The sequence below is a fragment of the Anopheles coustani genome, chromosome 2 (assembly GCF_943734705.1).
Source record: "Anopheles coustani chromosome 2, idAnoCousDA_361_x.2, whole genome shotgun sequence".
Classification (NCBI taxonomy): domain Eukaryota; kingdom Metazoa; phylum Arthropoda; class Insecta; order Diptera; family Culicidae; genus Anopheles; species Anopheles coustani.
The window spans coordinates 4,895,896-4,914,868 of record NC_071289.1 but is presented as its reverse complement, the minus strand read 5'-3'; the positions used below and the strand labels follow the sequence as shown (position 1 = coordinate 4,914,868).

At 45.6% G+C, this 18,973-nt stretch overlaps 4 protein-coding genes across 4 annotated transcripts; 3 read left to right on the top strand and 1 right to left on the bottom strand.

The window, feature by feature from the left end:
• Positions 1–720: 720 nt before the first annotated feature.
• Positions 721–2,552, top strand: LOC131267595 (facilitated trehalose transporter Tret1-like). The gene is made up of 4 exons (XM_058270512.1): positions 721–979; positions 1,043–1,234; positions 1,293–1,441; positions 1,508–2,552. The coding sequence occupies exons 1-4, from the start codon at positions 721–723 to the stop codon at positions 2,429–2,431; spliced, it is 1,524 nt and encodes a 507-aa protein (XP_058126495.1). The 3' UTR covers positions 2,432–2,552.
• A 6,131-nt stretch (positions 2,553–8,683) lies between these two features.
• On the top strand, positions 8,684–10,811 carry LOC131267594 (facilitated trehalose transporter Tret1-2 homolog). The gene is made up of 3 exons (XM_058270511.1): positions 8,684–9,080; positions 9,453–9,644; positions 9,709–10,811. Exons 1-3 carry the CDS (start codon positions 8,684–8,686, stop codon positions 10,809–10,811), a joined length of 1,692 nt encoding a protein of 563 aa, XP_058126494.1.
• Positions 10,812–14,584: 3,773 nt separating this feature from the next.
• On the top strand, positions 14,585–17,800 carry LOC131262261 (facilitated trehalose transporter Tret1-2 homolog). The gene is made up of 5 exons (XM_058264225.1): positions 14,585–14,697; positions 15,529–15,790; positions 15,859–16,050; positions 16,155–16,303; positions 16,421–17,800. Exons 2-5 carry the CDS (start codon positions 15,535–15,537, stop codon positions 17,375–17,377), a joined length of 1,554 nt encoding a protein of 517 aa, XP_058120208.1. The 5' UTR covers positions 14,585–14,697; positions 15,529–15,534; the 3' UTR covers positions 17,378–17,800.
• A 36-nt stretch (positions 17,801–17,836) lies between these two features.
• LOC131262272 (S-phase kinase-associated protein 1-like) lies at positions 17,837–18,834 on the bottom strand. The gene is made up of 2 exons (XM_058264239.1): positions 18,728–18,834; positions 17,837–18,579 (listed from the first exon to the last, which is right to left on the bottom strand). The coding sequence occupies exon 2, from the start codon at positions 18,532–18,534 to the stop codon at positions 18,046–18,048; it is 489 nt and encodes a 162-aa protein (XP_058120222.1). The 5' UTR covers positions 18,535–18,579; positions 18,728–18,834; the 3' UTR covers positions 17,837–18,045.
• Positions 18,835–18,973: the final 139 nt, after the last annotated feature.

Below are 18,973 nucleotides of genomic sequence, written 5' to 3'. Positions count from 1 at the left end.
ACCCTTGCCGAGGGAAAATGTGTGCCATGATCAGGGAGAAAGGTTTGAACTAGAAAATAGCCACCGACTAGAAAGCGGACACCTTGCAAAAAGGGTAAACCAAAAGTCAAACAAGAAAATCGTAAGATCAGTGTACCACCACGGGTTCCTGATAGCAACGGTCGCCGCCGGACGTCACACCTTCTCCCGGGGGTTTGGTTTTGTTTATCCGCCACAAATTAAATCCGCGCTGCCTGGGAACAAAGATGCGCACCGGACCGAGGCGCTTTCTTGGAGTGACGGAAAGTGCCAGCGCGTCAGCGACAATATTTGGATATGCATTATTCCAGGCAAGGAAAGATTACACAAGTATAATAACATTTTGACCGACAAAGTCAAAGTGAGTGAGCGTTTATCTTCTTGGCACGCGGGGGAGGCTAATTATAAACGCCACCGTGACGCACTATTTGTTGACCATTCTTTCCAGTGTCGATCTCCAGCTGGTGTCGATTGACCGGCAATCCATGAACTTCCAATTCCAGACACACTAAAAACGGCCACAATCGAGACACGTTAACAAGTTCTGCAAATATATATATTCATCTACTAATGAGGTTTGAGAACGAAAATGACATGATTGTTTTTAAATACTTTTATAAGGGGAACGTCGATTTACATTAAAATAAAATAGTAATGTGAAGTGTATAAGCTAATTTTTTCCTATCATCTTACAGCATTACCATGGAGAAAACACAAGAACCAACCGATGCGCCACAGGATCAAAATGTTCCCGCCTCTAAAACCGTGGAGACATCTTCTGGTTCCACCGTCGTAAAGCTAACGAAACGGGCGGCGATCACGCAGATTTTGTTAGCCGTTGTGGCTAACATCACGATCATTTCATCCGGTATGGGCATTGGCTTTCCGTCGATCGCAATGATTGAGTTGACGAACTCCACTACATCCGTGGTGCTGTCCGAGTCCGAAGCAACGTGGTTTGGTAAGTTACAGCGACTCCACACCCGATTGGAGAAGTCCAAATTATACTTTTCAATCCTTACAGCTGCGATCACCTCGATCATGTGTCCTTTCGGGGGTTTGCTTTCCGGTTACCTTTTGGATAAGATCGGTAGGAAGAAAGCGCTCTACAGCATCAACATCCTTTCGATCATCTCCTGGGCTATCATGTCATTTGCAAGTCGCACGGATCCTGACATTCTTTTTATAGAGTTGATGGTTGCACGTGTTATTATCGGTAAGTTGCCATTTTCGGCTAATATATTCAAAGAAATGAGATAGATTCGATTTCTTAGGTCTCGCCATCGGATTGTCCAGCACCCCTGCCTCGGTTTATGCTGCCGAAGTGGGGCATCCAAATCTGAGAGGCCGTCTGACGCTGCTAACTGCAGGTTTCACCGGTATCGGGATGTTGATCGTTTACTCGCTTGGCTACATGTTCAAGGTAATCTTTCTTTCGCTTGTATTTCCAATAAGTTACGGTTGACACATGCTTGGTTGCATTTGATAGGACGATTGGCGCTACGTCTGCACGATCTGTGGGGCCTTCACCATAGTTTCGATGCTCACCGTCATTCCCCTGCCCGAATCGCCCAGCTGGCTGGTGGGTAAAAAGCGGTTACCGGAAGCCGAACGATATCTGAAGGTGATCCGTGGCATCAAGGAGGACAACCACCCGGAGATCAAGGCCGAGCTGAAGGCCCTCGAGGAGAACATTGCCCGATTCCGTTCGTCCGAGTCGAAAAAGACCTCCAAGATGGTGCAGCTGAAGAAACCCGAGGTCTACAAGCCGCTTACCATCATGTGCACTTTCTTCGTGTTCCAGCAGTTCTCCGGCATCTTCGTGATCATTGTGTACGCGGCCAGCTTCTCCATCGAAGCCGGTGTCGCTATCGATCCATTCCTCAGCGCGGTACTGGTTGGGTTTACGCGTGTCGTTACCACTCTGCTAATGGCATTCATATCGGACAAGTTCGGTCGTCGGCCACCGGCCCTGTTTTCCGGCTTCGGTATGGCCTGCTGTATGTTTGGTTTGGCTGCGTGTGCCATCTTCCCGGTGGCCGATACGGAACTGAACTGGATACCGACCGCGCTGCTGGTGACGTTCATCTTCACCGCCACACTCGGCTTCCTCACGCTACCGTTTTCGATGAACGCCGAAGTTTACCCCACGAAGGTGCGCGGATTCGCCTCCGGACTGACCATCTTCTTCGGCTACACGATGTCCTTTATCATACTGAAGGTTTACCCCACGATGGTCAGCATGCTTGGAAGTGAAAATGTGTTCCTGTTCTTCGGCGTCGTTTCGTTGATCGGTATCCTTTTTGTGTACTTCTTTCTGCCCGAAACGAAGGGCCGCACTCTGCAGGACATTGAGGAATACTTCCGGGGAGACAAATGTACAGACGCGACCAAGCAGGATACCAAAGCGTGACCATAAGGACGGTCGTGTATTGGGTAAGCGTAAGCTACGATTCTGTGATAGAGTGGGTTTAGCGTACGATACCACGTTGAAGTTTTACCAATTGACATTTTTTAACTGTAGGCAGTTTGAAATCTCAACATTTATTCAGTGTTAAAATAAATGAAAATATTCAAAAATGCAAACATTCTCATCATAACTATGGGTAAATGGTGTGCGTGATGACAAAAAGACTGGTACTATTTAATTAAGAAATAACTAAGATGACATCTAGTTATCTATTCGTCAAGGCCATTAACTTGTTTTTTTAAAAAAACATCCTCTGAAACGATTCTGGCACAATAATTTGTTTACCAACGGTAGCAACGTAGACTATGTTGGTAACATGCTCGCTAATATGTTAATCGTGTCCTTTAAATCAAAGCGCCAGCGAAATCATAAGGTGATTCATTTCAGTGGCCCCAGACTTCTGTCTGGTAGTTAATTAAAAACACGTTTTTCCAAAAAGACGAACATGTTTTTGCGCCATGCTTGGGTTAAAAGGAAAAATACCACATAGACATCATAATTTTTGCATCTTTGTGACACTTGTGTTTAGGAATCGAGAAATAGACTACCACCAACGAAGTTAATCCGTTAGATTAACCCACCGGGAAGTTTTCAACGCCCACAGGGCGTTAATTAACTTATAATTCTCACTCTAGCTATAACATGGTAAACCTTGACCGACTCCGTAACCTCCACGGCACGGGTGATGGTCATTTGCAAAAGACAAAATTTTGATTTCTATTTCTACATGATGGTTGTACCATTACCACACCATCCACCACGGATGCTTGTGATGCAACTACTGATACTAATAACATGTGCTGCCTTAACTTATCCCCATTTTCTGCAGAATAACATATACACTGAATGCAAACTAGTGCTACATTCGCGAAAAGCGAGATTATCCTTTAAAAAGTACAAAATATTTGTCCAGTTGGATAACGTACCTTTTTAAATCTTCAATTTCTCATTTGCGCCTAAAAGTATGCAACACTGAGAACATGGATTGATTTTCAAATTTTGAATTTTTAATTCATTATTTCCGTTTATATCGAACGATTTGCCTTTGCGAAGTGTTCCTATTTTTTTTTTTTTTATGTGGCACGACATCCCCTAGTGGGACAAGGCCTCTCTCCGAAGAGAGTTTGTGTGACCGAAAGACGGTATATTATAGATCGGTGGTCAGCCGTTCGTAATACCGGAGGGTGCCAGACTCGAGATTCGATCCCACACCTGTGGTGTGGTGTTTCCTCGCGCTACCGCTGCGCCATGGGCACCCCCAAGTGTTCCTATTAGTAATTAATTATTTGTTTATAATATTAGTAATTAATTATTGGTCGCTTATTTCGCTTGTTCAAACCACACGTGCTGGATCGATCTATCTATCATTTTTCCGATCACGACACATGTTGCCCTAAGCTCAAAGTCAGCTACCAAGCCACATGTTGGGTTATTATGTTTGTTATGTTTATTAACAGTAAAAGGTAAAAATCCCTCACGTTGGGTTTATTCAATAGCATGGCGCAACCTCGTCCCGCCTGAGTGGGGATATGTGAAAGTAATCTCTGCGTTCATATGCAAACTTGTAAAAGGGAAATCCAACGTATGGGAAGTTCCCTTTTTCGAATTCAACGCAGATTTTGCAAACACGTGGTTAGTTTGAAAACGTGGTGATAGTTCTAATATTTGATTGACTTTTCCTCTACGTAGATCAACAACGTATAAGGATTCTTTCAAACGGTTATGCCCGAAACAGGGAAACAACATGTTTTTTGGGATAAGGACCGTTATATTTTTCCCCCAGCCGACATTGCATGATTTACTGATAACAATTGAGGTTATTTTCGACTCTATCGAACACGCAATCGCCATGTGCAATTGAAGCGCATGGTGGTCGCCAAAAAACAAGGAAAGAAGAGCATCATTCATAGAGCGACACCAAAGGGTCAGCTAACAAGTGTGGGGCTGTGTGTGGACGTTGTATGTTGACTGAAAAAACTATGAACATTGGTTTCAGGAAGCGATCGTTCTTATCATTTAGTATTGTTACAAGCAGTGCACGACAATGGGACACCAATCGATTTTGATAATACGAGAAAATTACCGATACAAGGCCTTAAGCATGGTATGCTTTAAAAAACAATAAGGAAAGTTGTACGAGAAACACTAAAATTGTGAAAATCAAAATGAATTACTTGACAACAACAGAATTGGTTCTGTTCGTTGTTACAATAAAACTATCTTTTTCCATCCAATTAAGGTAAGTGCTGTAAACTGGAGCATTGATACCAGATTCACTAAACCCCGATAAGGCCCACTTGAACAATGTCTCCCAGTGAAACGACAATGGAACTAGGGAAAAAATCCTCCACGATAGCATTCGCCCCAGTATCATCACAGGAGTGCTGGCGGCGGAAGGAATCGAACACTGTTTACTCCGAGCTTAATCGCTTGTTTACTTGTTTTTTTCTCTTTTAATTGTATATTGCACCGAGCTGGTCAAGAGGTATGCAAGCGTCTTGCGCGTCGTGACGCATTATGCACCACGCGCCTCTCCCGCGAAGTAAAGCTATCGATAAAGCACACACCCTGTTGACACAACAAATCGCAGATGAATCGCGAAAAGAAGAAAACCAAACACCACATCATCAAACGGCCGAGATCATCCGGTACTGATTTGACGCTCTACCGCCTGTTGGCCGAGTGACACATGTAAGGAGTGCACCTTCCAGCTGATACCGCAGCCGTCCGACGTGGTACATCTACTACTAAGATTTGGCGCGGTGAGGGCTTGGTCACGAGCAATCGACTACTACCGAGCGAGGCGCGCAACCGGACCGCACAGTCGTTGCTCAGACAGGAACCTTAACGGAGGTGTCCGCTCTCGCAGCAGTTCGTTACCTTACATAGCTGGCAAGTTCAGTGCCTGGGATTGTTTGAAGTGTTGGAAGAAATTTATCAAAGTGAATCAAGTCACTTGCAAAGACTTGAGTAATTTAAATACCATACAAATTGAACTGTAAACAAATTAAAATATATTAAACACGATTGCCTTTGACATTGGTTGTGAGTGAAGCAATCGAACCGTTCAAGGTAAGTTTAGTTCTGAGCCCTTCAACGGCAACAAGCGCCCCAGTGAAGCAAAAAACCTGTTCCCAAGCGTGGTCTTGGCTCAAAAAAAAAAAAAATATAACAAAAATGCCGTCTAGCAGCAAACACCCCCCGGGGGGACTGCTGATCATTCGGGTGGATCGAAACTTACCCCCCCGGGGGGAGAAAAACATCCTCAATGTGACCTCCAGGGCTGTGTCGTAGCGGGTGTTGTCTAAGCCTTTGCCCTATTGGGAAGCAGGGCACTAAAAAAATAGTTCCTAAATTTCTGGATATGTGTCACATGTTTACCGTTGGCAGACGTCCCATTAACGGGTTTGGCAGCATCTATTGAATTCCAACACGTTCAATCAAGATGGTTAATTATAAGAAACAGACTGCAATGTGCCGTGCAACGCGCGGACAACGTGTTTCATAGGAATGTGGTCCGTGGTTTTTGGTGGAAAAACGGTGGAACTTGAAAATAAACACATCACAAAAATCGAACGTATCTAAATGAGCCCTTTTCCGGGGCATACAATTATCACTGTCGTTTATCTACTTGTCGTCTCGTCTAGATAAGACTCAGACCCGGTTCAACTCAGGTTCTGTCATAAGCAAACATAACAGAGCCGCTAGCGATTCACGGATAAGCTGGAACTCATTTTTTATCCAGCTTTTTTCCCACCAGAAGAAGGTTTATTATCCTTGTTTACTGAGAACAATTTAATCACCTCTTGGCCATGAGTTCAGCATGCACCAGGTTGGTGCTCGCGGTTACGTTGCAAATTTAATTCAATGAGCCTCGTGCTAAGTAGGCTTAGCTAGTGAGACGCAATAAATTATCCTGCATATCCAGATTTTTATGACACTTCTTCAACCGAGATTTTGTTTATTTACTTTTCCTCCTGGCAAATTGCTTGGAAAACATGCTTTTCTGTCATACTTCAGATATGTTGCATAATTACATATGTTGCATAATTTTCAAACTCCCCGCCTCCGACAGTAGATAAGCATTATTTCATAACATTAACGAACGAAACAGAATGTTCCCTAAGCTTGATAATGGCTTCTTAGTGATACTTTTCCGGCAAATTATTCTTCACACTTCAGTCGTTGGCCTCTTTTATTAAGCCTCAAAGGAAAAAAAAACTCCTTAATGTTTGTTTACATCGCGCTAAACACACTGTTCTTCTAGAAGGTTCCAAGATGGTCCATGCCAAAAACAAATGCGCAGACCTTTGACTCCGATGCTTCAGAACGCGACGAAGCGAAGCACAACTAACCAGAATAAGTCGCTGCTTGGCGATGTGCACGTGAATCACTTGCGCAAGATAATGCCCCGTTCTTGGGCCACGTGGAACGGGAGATTATGCTATCAACGAAGGACGCGCGTTTTTTTGTTGAAGGTAGAATTTTTTAGAATAAATTTCCAGGATCAATGCAACAATGATTTGACTGACTGAGATGTTGGTGAGAAGTGAAGATTTTGATCCGTTTTTGTACAAGATTCTTTTGAGGGGCATACAAAACAAAATTTAAAATTATCCTGGGAATGCTTCTGTGGACCGTTACGCCGATTACAAGCCCCTTTATGGCTGTTGTCAAGATCTTTCACCCGCACGGACCACCTCAGGATTATCTGCATGGAAAAGTTTCAGACGAAAGATTATTAATTCACCCAGCAAAGTGTTGTCCATTTCGCATATTCAGCCTGATAGTACCGATCGGTCCGAGCTCTATCAGCACTCGTAGGAAGCGCCCGTTGAATCATGCTCGGTTGCTTTGCGGATGGTTATCGGCGATCCACAAACCAGCGCTGTCTATAGGTCAGCAGGAAGAATAATACTCCGTTCTGCGGAAAAATAGCATTAAAAAAAATTCTGCCATGCGCTCCAATCAGATGTTTTACATTCTGGAACAGTGGTTACTTTCCATGGTAATGTTTTTTTATGCTCTCTGTTCGCCTTTTGTTATCTGACAAAAATCATCGGGATGAATTGCTTCAGTTTTCTGGTTCGCTCGGACCCATTTCTCGGGTTGGGGTCAGTATAGTTCGAAAATTTGCTCTCAATTTTCTGCTCATTAAACGAGATTTGTTACCAAGGGGCTGGCGTAAGCTGATACATTCCGTTGTTTTTGGTCGGTACCGTTTCGAACTTTTTCGTCGTTTTGTTTGATGATTATTTTATGCTTGGTGTAGGTAGATGAAAGAAGATTTTTTCTACATTGTTACTATCAATTGCAGAAAAATAACAGCAAATGAGTAAAAAAATTCCATGCACTATTTCAAATAGCCAATTAAAAATTGCCTCATCGTCGTGGCATTTTACTTTGTCTCCTCAGCAACGTTTTGCGAATAGCTGATTTGCATCCAATCAATGCAGCTGCACGCATCCTGTGCAATGTGCACAACAACATGCAAACGTGACGGAATCCCTCACCCCCTCGGCACTGACTGGGGATTAATCCACACCCCTCACCCCTTGGGTGCTCTTTCTCATTAGTGCTGATTGAAATTGATTACGGTCCATCGACGATTGGCAGCGGCCCACGGTAACCATCCGTTATCGCCTTTCTTGGGGGTCCGCCTGTTTTCCCTGCTTTTTTCCTCCCGTTCCCTGATAGAAGCTCCTTAAGATGAGTCCTGACTCCGCGTTGGAGCGTCACTTGGATTGAGTTTAACGCGTGCTATCAGCATCAACCACAAATCGACCTGCTTTGCCAATATTTTCCGCAATTTGAACGAGGCATCGTTATCAGTGTGAAGATCATCGAACCATTGGGTTCCACTATCAGTTGTTGATCGATCGATGTTTTGTTCACGCCGCTGAATGCTCTTTGGAACATCATAGCCCAACATCGTGCTATTATACTGGCATTAAAAAAAAAGTTTAATCACATAAGGATCGGTTATCAAAGAGGCAATTCCTATCGATGGGAAATATGTCCGTTGTGTGGCAAGTCATGATAACAAAGACCATCTCGAACTCCGGCACTCGGTCAATGGGGTCACATTGTGCGTGCTAGCTGATGTAATAGCTGCAAGATGCGATGTCCTTAACGCTTTGTACTCTTCCTATTTCCCAGTGTTAGCTAATCTTGCATCACGACATCCAAGCGATAATGACGAACGAAGAACGACGCACCGACGATGATGACCGTGAGAATCCCTCGACGGCGGCGGTGGCAGAAGAGCTCGAACAGCTGACTGTGGCCCAGTCGAACCTTCAGTACATCCAACCGACCTCCCTAGCGCTGGTCAGCGAGAAGCAGTGGAGCGTAAGGGATGGAAAATCATCATCAACCTCCGGTGCGGTCTACTCGGCGAACAACACCACCATGATCTTGGCCCAGAAAGCCCACTCGAATGGAGCCCGAATGCAGCTGATCAGTAGCATTCTGGCGAACCTGACCGTGCTCTCGTCTGGTATGGGACTGGGTTACTCGGCCATCACGCTGCATGCGCTCACCAGCGAGGACAACCCGTTGCGCATGAACTCAAGTCAAGCGTCGTGGTTCGGTAAGTGTTGAGAAGTTCCCTAATATTCGTTCTGGCATAAGGATTGGACTAGATCATGCCTGCTTAATATGATTAATAACGCTTCCTGATCGAGACTAACGAGAATCTCAGGGATAAAGGACAATTGTGATTAGCCTGTTAGTCCTCTCGTACTGGAGAGGATCCGGTATCAGTTAGGAATCAAACTCCAGACTTATAGCACCTTTGACGCCTCGTTAAACAAATAGAGGACAGATTGAAGATCCCCAATGCGGGAACTTATTTGACACACTATGTTTTAAAGCTGTACGCGAATTGTTGAATCACTATCACCTCTATCTTCGCACCGGAAATGCCTAGCTAACTATGGCTTTGTTCTTATTTTTTATCCAGCTTCCATCAGTTCTATCGCGTGCCCGCTGGGTGGACTCATCTCCGGATACCTGCTGGATCGGATAGGCCGTAAGAAAACACTGATGTTGATCAACGTGCTTTCCATCGTGTCGTGGTCGCTGATAGCCGTATGCAGTATGACTAACTTTGACCAGATGTACACACAGATCCTAATTGCCCGTGTCATCATAGGTGAGTCAAGGCGTGGGTATGCACCCCTCAGGCCATCGTCACTAACAAAGAACGTTTCTTGCAGGTATTGTCATTGGCCTGGTTAGTGCACCGGCCTCCATCTACTCGGCGGAAATTGCCACCCCAAAGATGCGCGGTCGTCTGACCGTGCTCACCTCGTTGATGATCGCCGTCGGCATCCTTCTCATCTACTCAATGGGTTACGCGGTGCCTCACAACTTCCGGCTGGTGGCGGGAATGGCTGCAGCGATCTGCGTCGGGTCGTTGCTCTTGTTGTTCGCCATGCCGGAATCGCCCGCCTGGTTGATGTCGAAGGAGCGTGAGGAGGAAGCAGAACGATCGCTGAAGCGGATCCGAGGATATGGCGCGTACCGCCAGCGTATCCCTGAGGTGGACAAGGAGCTGATGCGGTTGCGCGAAAACGTCCAAGCGCAACGCCGAGCCGGCCGGGAGAGCTTTCTTCGGTTGCTGAGACAACCCCAGGTTTACAAACCGCTCGGTGTCATCATCGGATTCTTTGGCTTCCAGCAATTTTCCGGTATTTTCGTGATCGTCGTGTACGCCGCCAAGGTGTCCTCCGAGGCGAGCGTGTCGATGGATCCGTTTCTGTGCACGGTACTGATTGGAATAACTCGCGTCGTAGCGACGCTGCTTGTGGCGTACATCCTTGACACCCTCGGTCGCAAACCACCCTCGATCTTCTCCGGCGTGGGCATGTTGGTGTGCATGTTTGGGCTGGCGCTCTGCAGTTACTTCCCACCGATCGAAGCGTTACACTGGATTCCAACGGCCCTCATTCTAACGTACATCTTTACCAGCACGCTCGGATTTCTCACCATGCCCTTCTCGATGCTGGCCGAACTGTTCCCACAGTCGGTCCGGGGTCCTGCGTCGGGCATCACCGTGTTCTTCACCTACCTGATGTCGTTCTTCACGATCAAGCTCTACCCTACGATGGTGGAGCTCGTTGGCAGTGCGAATGTGTTCATCATCTTCGGGGTTGTGTCCTTCCTAGGCGTGCTGTACGTTATCTACGTAGTTCCCGAAACCAAAGGCAAGTCGCTGCAGGAGATTGAGGACTACTTCCGCGGAATGTCCCACGGTTCGACGCCCTCGCAGGAGGTGGAAGAAGACGAAGTGAGCAATCTCTCATCGGAGTGCGTTTGAACAAACAAATTAGCATGAAGGTTACGCTAACGCACTACTCCCAATCCATACGATGGGAAAGGATGGCATCCCCTACATTGGTTCAATTGATGCCAATCATTTGGGCTTCACATCCCACGGGCGACACTCACTGGAATGCCTCCAAAACGCTGATTAGGGTTAATTGAAACGCGTGATTAATATTATTACCGAACCGATCGTACCGGCTGACACGCGGCGTAGTTTCTCCTGTCAGTCAACGGTTTCGGTTGTTAGCCATGCATTAATATTAATTTAGATCCCTTCTGTGATCTGCCATAGATCTGTGATCCGTCAGGAAAGCTTAACTATCCCCAACGAATAAAAGTCATGCCGCCATTTTTATAGACGCTGAATATAGTGGACCGAATAGTGTTATAGAATCTTTTATCAATAGTAACCCATACTTAAGTCTTTTGTGAGCCGTTTAGTGTAGAATAAATGTAACAAATTGTTTTTATGATGTAGATCAATTCGGTGCTCATTAATTTTATCCGAAAGTCTTCATTTATCATTCGTGTTGTGTGAAATATACACGGTACGTACAATTACTGTAATTACTAAAGTAAACAGTCTCGGTCTCATGGGCTACCGGTTAGAGTAGCCACCCCAGTACCCTATAAATTTGCCTGTTTACGCAGTCAATTGACGGTGGATAGCGTGTAATTATCGGACAAGTATCATTTTCATCACGATCGTGCCACTGAACACCGTCTAGGTCGGTTTAGCTGAAGGTGTTACACACATCAAAGAGATCCGGCACAGAATAAGATAACGTCCGTGAAGGGACACAGTAAAAAAAACGTGCTATCCAGACCGGTGGGCACAACTTTATCGGAAGACTTATTCAAGAAAAACAAACAAGAAGCATAAGCGACGTTTCATAAATCTTTCAAGTTCAAGGCCGGTCAACGTACCTCTTTCCGGAACCCGTCGAGCAAGCACGTGGTCCATGCTGCGTATTGAAGCCTCCGTTTGGCGCCAACTTTACTAGCGTTACGCGAGCACGCCTGTTGCGTTACGGTGCTGATAAGAACTTGAGGCGCTTGAGGGAAATGAACCTAACCGCGTTAAAAGCGAAAGCTTCAAGATGAGTGTCCAATCCCATCATCAGTCAACTGGCGACGCTGAACGTCACCATCGTCGACAGCATCGGGATGGCGTCATCGATCGGGGTCGCGAGTGACGACGCTAGATGGACAACCACCGCGTGCGTAGTGGTTCAGACATGCGCCTCCACCTACAAAGCGGCGTATAGTCTTTGTAGAGTTGTGTCGGGCGAGCAGCTCGCGTTTGATGCGTATTTAGTCTAGCCGGTCGGAGGGAACGAACCTTAGTATTCTCGCAACGCTACCCAGAGCCGCAGCGGCCGTTGCGAGAGAGGCAGCTTTCGATCCGATTAGTATTTACTAGCCGAGCCGTGCTGCTCCGTCCATACTTCTTCCTGCCGTAAGTTGCAAAAAAGGGGGGGCCCTGGTCGTGTGTAAAATAATTCTATCTCCGTCTGCTGCCACTGTTTACCTAAGCCTAAGTGCCGTGTGATTATAGTGATTTTGCACAATTATTGTATACAAAAATGTCACATTCATCCCCGTCCCGGGATGATCTCCCGGTAGGAAGCGGGACCGCAAAAAAAGAAAGAAGGCCACCAAAATAACGGCCTCAACGCATTATTGTGTGTATGTTGTTTGTGAGCGGAAAATGCCACTACCGGTGGAAATGGCGAACGCGACATGCAAGTGAAGTTTGACCGTTCGGTTATTAATAGAAGATCGTATCACAGTGTCACATCAAACACCCAAGCTGGGTAGGGTCAAGGGTAGCACTAGCTGTCACGAAAAGCAAAGCATTTTTGCCTAAAATTGCCAATCGCTTTAAACGCGACAAAAACGGATGTAAGTGATTTTTAAACGTTCCACTGCACTTGTGACTTCCGAGATGGAAAACCAAACGCGGAAATGGGTTTGTTCAAACGTGCTCACTGAGCGGAGTTTAACAGTAGGCATTGGAAAACCCACGCTCTTTATAAAAATACCGCCAACTGGATACGAAATTATTGATCGAGGATTTTACGGCCACGAACGATACATCAACGGTACATGATGGAACATTTCAGCACGACTCGGACCGGCTTCCCATTTCCGACGGGGTGTTATTGACAACTTGATAATGCGCCACGAAGTGAAGCGCGCTACAAGGCTGTTTTCGAAATATTCGCCGAAGAATCTGGAGCACAACCTCCTCAACGCTCTCGATAGTAATCTTACAGATAGTAGCCGGGTTACATCGAAGGCGTAATTGAGATTTTCTCAACAGACGTCATCACGGATTCCAGAAATTTGACTTAGACCTATACTGAAGAAAACGGTTGATAGTGATTTCATAAATGCTTCCACTGCTCTATTCGATAGAGAACAAAAAAAGGCGATCACGCATCAGAAAGTTTTAGTAATCTTTTGAATGCTCGTGAGTCTCGAACTAATGTGGGAATCATATCTCGTTGTTCCTGCCGCGGAGAATGAGTTGGATTATATGAGTTTGTCAAACCCAATTATCAACCCCGCAAGAGTAAAACCGGTTTACGATAACACTGGACTATTTTTTCTCTGTTGATAATGGTTAGGGAGGAGGAAAAGCGTACATGGGTTTTTTTACAGTATACATGAAACATGTAACAATAAAATTAAATGTCGTGTTTAAAAAAAAACTTCCTGTAAACTACACGTTAATATACACACCATAATAATTCAATGGGACAGGTTACAATGGACCTACATCATTGTGGAGGTTGAGAACAAGATAATAATGTTTGTCCATACGTTGACCAGTAATCGATTTGCCTCCGACTCCGTGTGTAAACACGCCTGCAAGGTTTACCGCGACCACGAGTGGGTCAACAGCATTTGATGGCCTTCATGGATTCTAAAAAGTAGGATACTGGCATCCAGTTATTTCCAGTAATTTAACGATCGCGAAGAGGTTTTCGATACGCGAATGAGACCCTCCAGTAGTTTTCGTCTAAACCAAACCATCATGAAAGAAGGTATTTTTGGTTCAAAGCGTGTTTTAAAATTTTAAATAAATAGTCACGAGCAACAAGTTGTCCGCGCGATATAACAGATGTCCTCGAGATAATTTGCCTACCTTAATTTATTGCAAATGTCCCCTTCTTCGCACCTAAATCTTACTCCTTCGGTCAAAAGACTAACGTCTAGAGGTACCGTTAGGGATTTGGTGCGCATGCTTCGTTCCCGCGCTTGGCGCCACACGCTGTTTCGCATCCTTTCCTCCACCGGCCAACCAGCCCCCACCAACGATGATGCGAACAAGCGAAAAAGAAATCTTCCGGAACGCGGCGCACAACCATCACCACCACCAGGGAACGTGCGGGCACAACAGATTGGTAAACATTTATGCTCACCATGTTGCACCACGTGCGCAAATCGCAACGTTGTTTTCGGTCGCCCACAGGAAAGGAGCCAAACGTAGTCGAAGTGACTCCCCGGCCCATGCTGGTGGTTGTGATGGTTGTGCTGTGGTCCGATGAGTCCGACACGATTTGACACAGAGTTTAGCTTCGACAGCTGATCGCGAAGGGCGCATTCTCCGCGCTATCGCTCTGGCCGACGGATGTGTGTTTTTGCTACAAGAGAAGCGAACTACGAAACGTCGCGACGGGCAAATTTATAGCGAGTGTCCAGAACGTGGCCGTGATAGTGTTTACAGTCCGCGAAAGTGTCCGAATCGAGTCAGGAGCATCTGGTCCTGGTTGATGAAACCGTTTGGTACCGGGCGGATGTTCGGTTTTGAAATTACATTCGTAGCTGCGAAGAATATTGCTGTGGTTAGGAGGCGGTAATAGTAGTGGGTAGGTGTTGGTTTGGGTACGCACCGTAACCGTATGGCCGGGCGTGTTGTTGCGTGCTAAAAACGGATCCGGATTGCCGGCGCCAAAACCCGCCGCGAACATTCATTGAGGTCAATTATTTTCGAAGGCAAACCAAACAAGCCTTCAAATGGCAAACGCTCGAGCGGGAACGAGTGGCACAAGATAGAGAAAGGGATCAAAGACGAACCAACCGAGCCTCCAATACTGGATTTAACTGGATTCCACATGCGGAGCATCTAAAAAAAAACAGCACGCACCGTCCAGCTGGCTCCTAAATGAATTTTTGGTTGAGATTAAAAGACGCGAATATATGACCATAGCAGGCTTGGGTTTATCTTGACAAAACACTGGGAGAAAGTTATCTTCCTTCGCTTATCTCCTTCGCAGAGCCACCTCGCGAAGAACTTAACGGGATTCACAAAAAAAGCCTATATGCGAGACCATCGAATTGCATTAAGTATTTAGCGAGCCGTTGTTGCAAAACGTGGTCCGGAAGGAAAGAGCCGAATTTATAATATTTCACCGGCAACTGCTACACACGGCCAGAAGAATGTTTTGTTAACCCTCGACTTTCGAAATTTATCAGCACAGGTGATTGCCGAAACAAACCTGATTCGTTCGTATTGTAGAACATTTTAGAGGTCATGGTTTTTCAATCTATTTTTGCTGCCATGTGTTTCTTATTAATCAATTTTTATCAATGTTGAACAATTAAAAATCTTAAGATTTGTTATGACTACAACAGATTTGCTGAATACAACCACAATAGTACTCAACGTGCAATGGATTTTCTTGCTCTTTGTTTTCTAGGCCAGGATGAGTGGAAAAGATACGGACGAGCTTGAGGCCGCCCTGAGCCAAAAGTCCCCGTCGAAAGAAACTCCGAGCAACAATGCGGTGCTGACAGAACTAACACGCCAGGCGGCTATCATCCAAATAGTGATGGCCGTGGTAGCCAACGTCACCATCATTTCATCCGGCATGGGCATCGGATTTCCGTCGATTGCCCTGATTGAGCTACAAAACTCTACGTCTTCGGTTGTACTGTCCGAGTCCGAAGCAACATGGTTTGGTATGAGATACCGGGAAAACGGTGAAATAAAAATAAAATGTTTTTAAAAACTTACCTCCTTCCAACAGCTGCTATTACCTCCATCATGTGTCCGTTCGGGGGACTGCTTTCCGGCTATCTGCTGGACAAGGTCGGCCGCAAGAAGACCCTGTACTTTATCAATCTGATATCAATCGTGTCGTGGGCAATAATGTCGTTTGCGAGCCGCACCGATGCCAATACGCTATTTATCCAGCTCATCGTGGCGCGTATAATCATAGGTAAACTTATCCTCCCGTAAACCCGGCTCAGAGAGTTACAGGTTAATTCATCGTGACATTTTTGTTTTTTGTCTGCACAATCTCACTGCCACCCAATTCGATAGGTCTTGCGATAGGCTTATCTAGTACTCCAGCATCGGTGTACGCAGCGGAGGTAGCCCATCCGAACCTACGAGGACGCCTCACGCTGCTGACCGCTTTCTGCACTGCCATCGGTATGCTCAGTATCTATACACTCGGTTATGTGTTCAAGGTAAGTCCCAAGGAAGATCTTATCGACGCCGGCGGATGGTGATTGAGAGGTTGAACCCGTTGCTATCGGGTTGCTTTCTGAAGATCACATTGTTTACCAGAGCTTACTTCGTTGCAGAACGATTGGCGATTCGTGTGCATGATTTGTGGGGTCTTTACCGTCGTGTCCTTGCTGACGGTGATACCCCTGCCGGAGTCACCCAGTTGGCTGGTGAGCAAGAAGCGAATGGAAAAAGCCGAACGATGCCTTAAGGTGGTCCGCGCGGTCAAAGAGGACGACAATCCAGAGATCCGTGCTGAGCTGGATGCGCTTGAACAAAACATTGCCCGATTCCGCTCGTCACAGAATTCGAAGAATTCCAAGCTCGATCAGCTGAAGAAACCAGAGGTCTACAAACCGCTCAGCATCATGTGCACGTTCTTCTTCTTCCAGCAGTTTACCGGTATCTTCGTGATCATCGTGTACGCGGCTAGCTTTTCCATCGAGGCCGGTGTCGCTATCGATCCATTCCTCAGCGCGGTTTTCGTCGGATTAACGCGTGTCGTCACCACCGTCTTGATGTCTTTCATATCGGACAAGTTTGGTCGTCGTCCACCGGCCCTGTTTTCCGGCTTCGGTATGGCCTGTTGCATGTTTGGACTCGCCGTTTGCGCTATTCATCCGGTCAAGGGAACCGCTCTCGGCTTCCTGCCGACCGTTCTGCTGGTGGCGTTTATTTTCACAGCCACGCTAGGCTTCCTCACGCTACCATTTTCAATGAACGCAGAGGTTTATCCGACCAAAATAAGGGGTTTCGCATCCGGACTGACGATCTTCTTCGGCTACACTATGTCGTTTATTATTCTGAAGATTTATCCCTCGTTAGTCGATTCACTGGGAAATGCCAACGTATTCATCATGTTTGGATGCATTTCAGTGTTGGGTATCGCCTTTGTATACTACTTCCTGCCTGAAACCAAGGGACGTACCCTTCAAGACATCGAGGATCACTTCCGAGGCAAGACGGCTTCCGATAAGGGTGAAGTCGAAATGACGACGATACTCAAAGGAAACCAGGCAAATCAGGACACGTAATATTAGTGCTACAAAAGTGCAAGTGCAATCGAACAAAACGAACCTAAAAAAAAAGCAACGAAACAAAACAACACATAACAAATGACCTACTCAAAGGAACTGTGATAAGGCATCGGTACATAAAACTATGTGCAACTTTTCTACTGTTTTTTCGACAACTTAACTTCCAAGAATGCTTATGAACGATCGAAATGACGGTGCGCTTATGTTTAGAGTTTAGAGTCGAAAAACAGGATCAACCCACTGCCCGGAAATGAATATCACAACACTAAAGACAAATGACTATAGATTAAACAAGATTCAATTCTAAGTGCTGCTTGCATATTGTGTGTTATTCAATGAAAGAATTTATAGGATGCTACGACTTACGTTATTCAAGGATGCAATTCTGAAAGTATTTTTTCAATAATTAATGTAATTACTTGAAACCCAATTTTTAAGTTTGATACTTCGTGTAGAAAATTTTATTCTTCCATCTCGTCTAGCGTGACATAACTTAGCAAATATTTAAGACAAACTATACGATTGGGAAAAAAACAAAACGGCAGCATGTCATAAATGAAGCGGAAGTGCCCTGTTCTGGTTAATCTGGTTTAGGAAGTGCACTGTTCTGCAAAATCTAGTTTAGATGTTTTGTATCGAAAAATAATAAAATATCATCCCACAGCCTACTTTTCTTCACACCACTCGTTTTCCTTGCGGACCTGCTCCTCCTCCGCGGGCGTGAAGTCGTTCTTGATATTGAACGTCTTGCGGATCTCTTCCGGGGTTTTACCCTTGATCATGTTGGCGACGGTTTTGCAGGTCACATCAAGCAAGCCCTTAATGTCCAAGTAGTTGGCAGCCAGAATCAGCTCGAACAGTGTACCTTGATCAACTTTCAGGAAGTCGGCGTCCCACGAGCTGATGTCATCCGTGCGCTTTTCCTTGCTATCGTCGTCCTCGACCGGGATCGGGTCGTCTTTGTGAAAGGTAGCCCACTGCAGTACCTTCCGCAAGATGGCCGAATTCACATTCGGCAGGGGAACGACCTCATCGTCACCCTCGTCCATGCCCAGATCTTCCAGCATAGTTTTGATCGTTCCGGAACACTTGGCGATCTGTACATCGGTGTCGAAAACTTCGCCATCGGACGACTGCAGCTTAATCGTGGGCATTGTTAATGCTGTGTTCGTGAGCTAATCGATTCCCTAGGAAGCACTCTAAAAATACACAAAGAGCAAAAATACAAGGTACAGTCAAGCTGCCGTTTGAGTGCTAAACATGGAAATATTTGACAAACAATCATATCCACTCGCGGATAGAAGCGTAGGACATCTTACAATAGCTTTGGAAGGAAGCTAAACTTACCAAAACAAGAATTCTGCGTCTTTTAGATTAATCTTCGAGCTAGCAGACTGCAAAGTTTTTACTCGAATGAAAAAGCTGCCGTCGAGAGTGCTAGAAACTGCCAAAACTACCAACCAAGATTTGAGAAATAAAGGTAGCATAAGAATATTTTGACGCGCAATTCGATGTCAACTTTGACATAAAGCTTGAACAGAGTTCAATTTTTCCGTTTTTCTTTTTAGTTAAAAAATATTATTTTAGTATCAC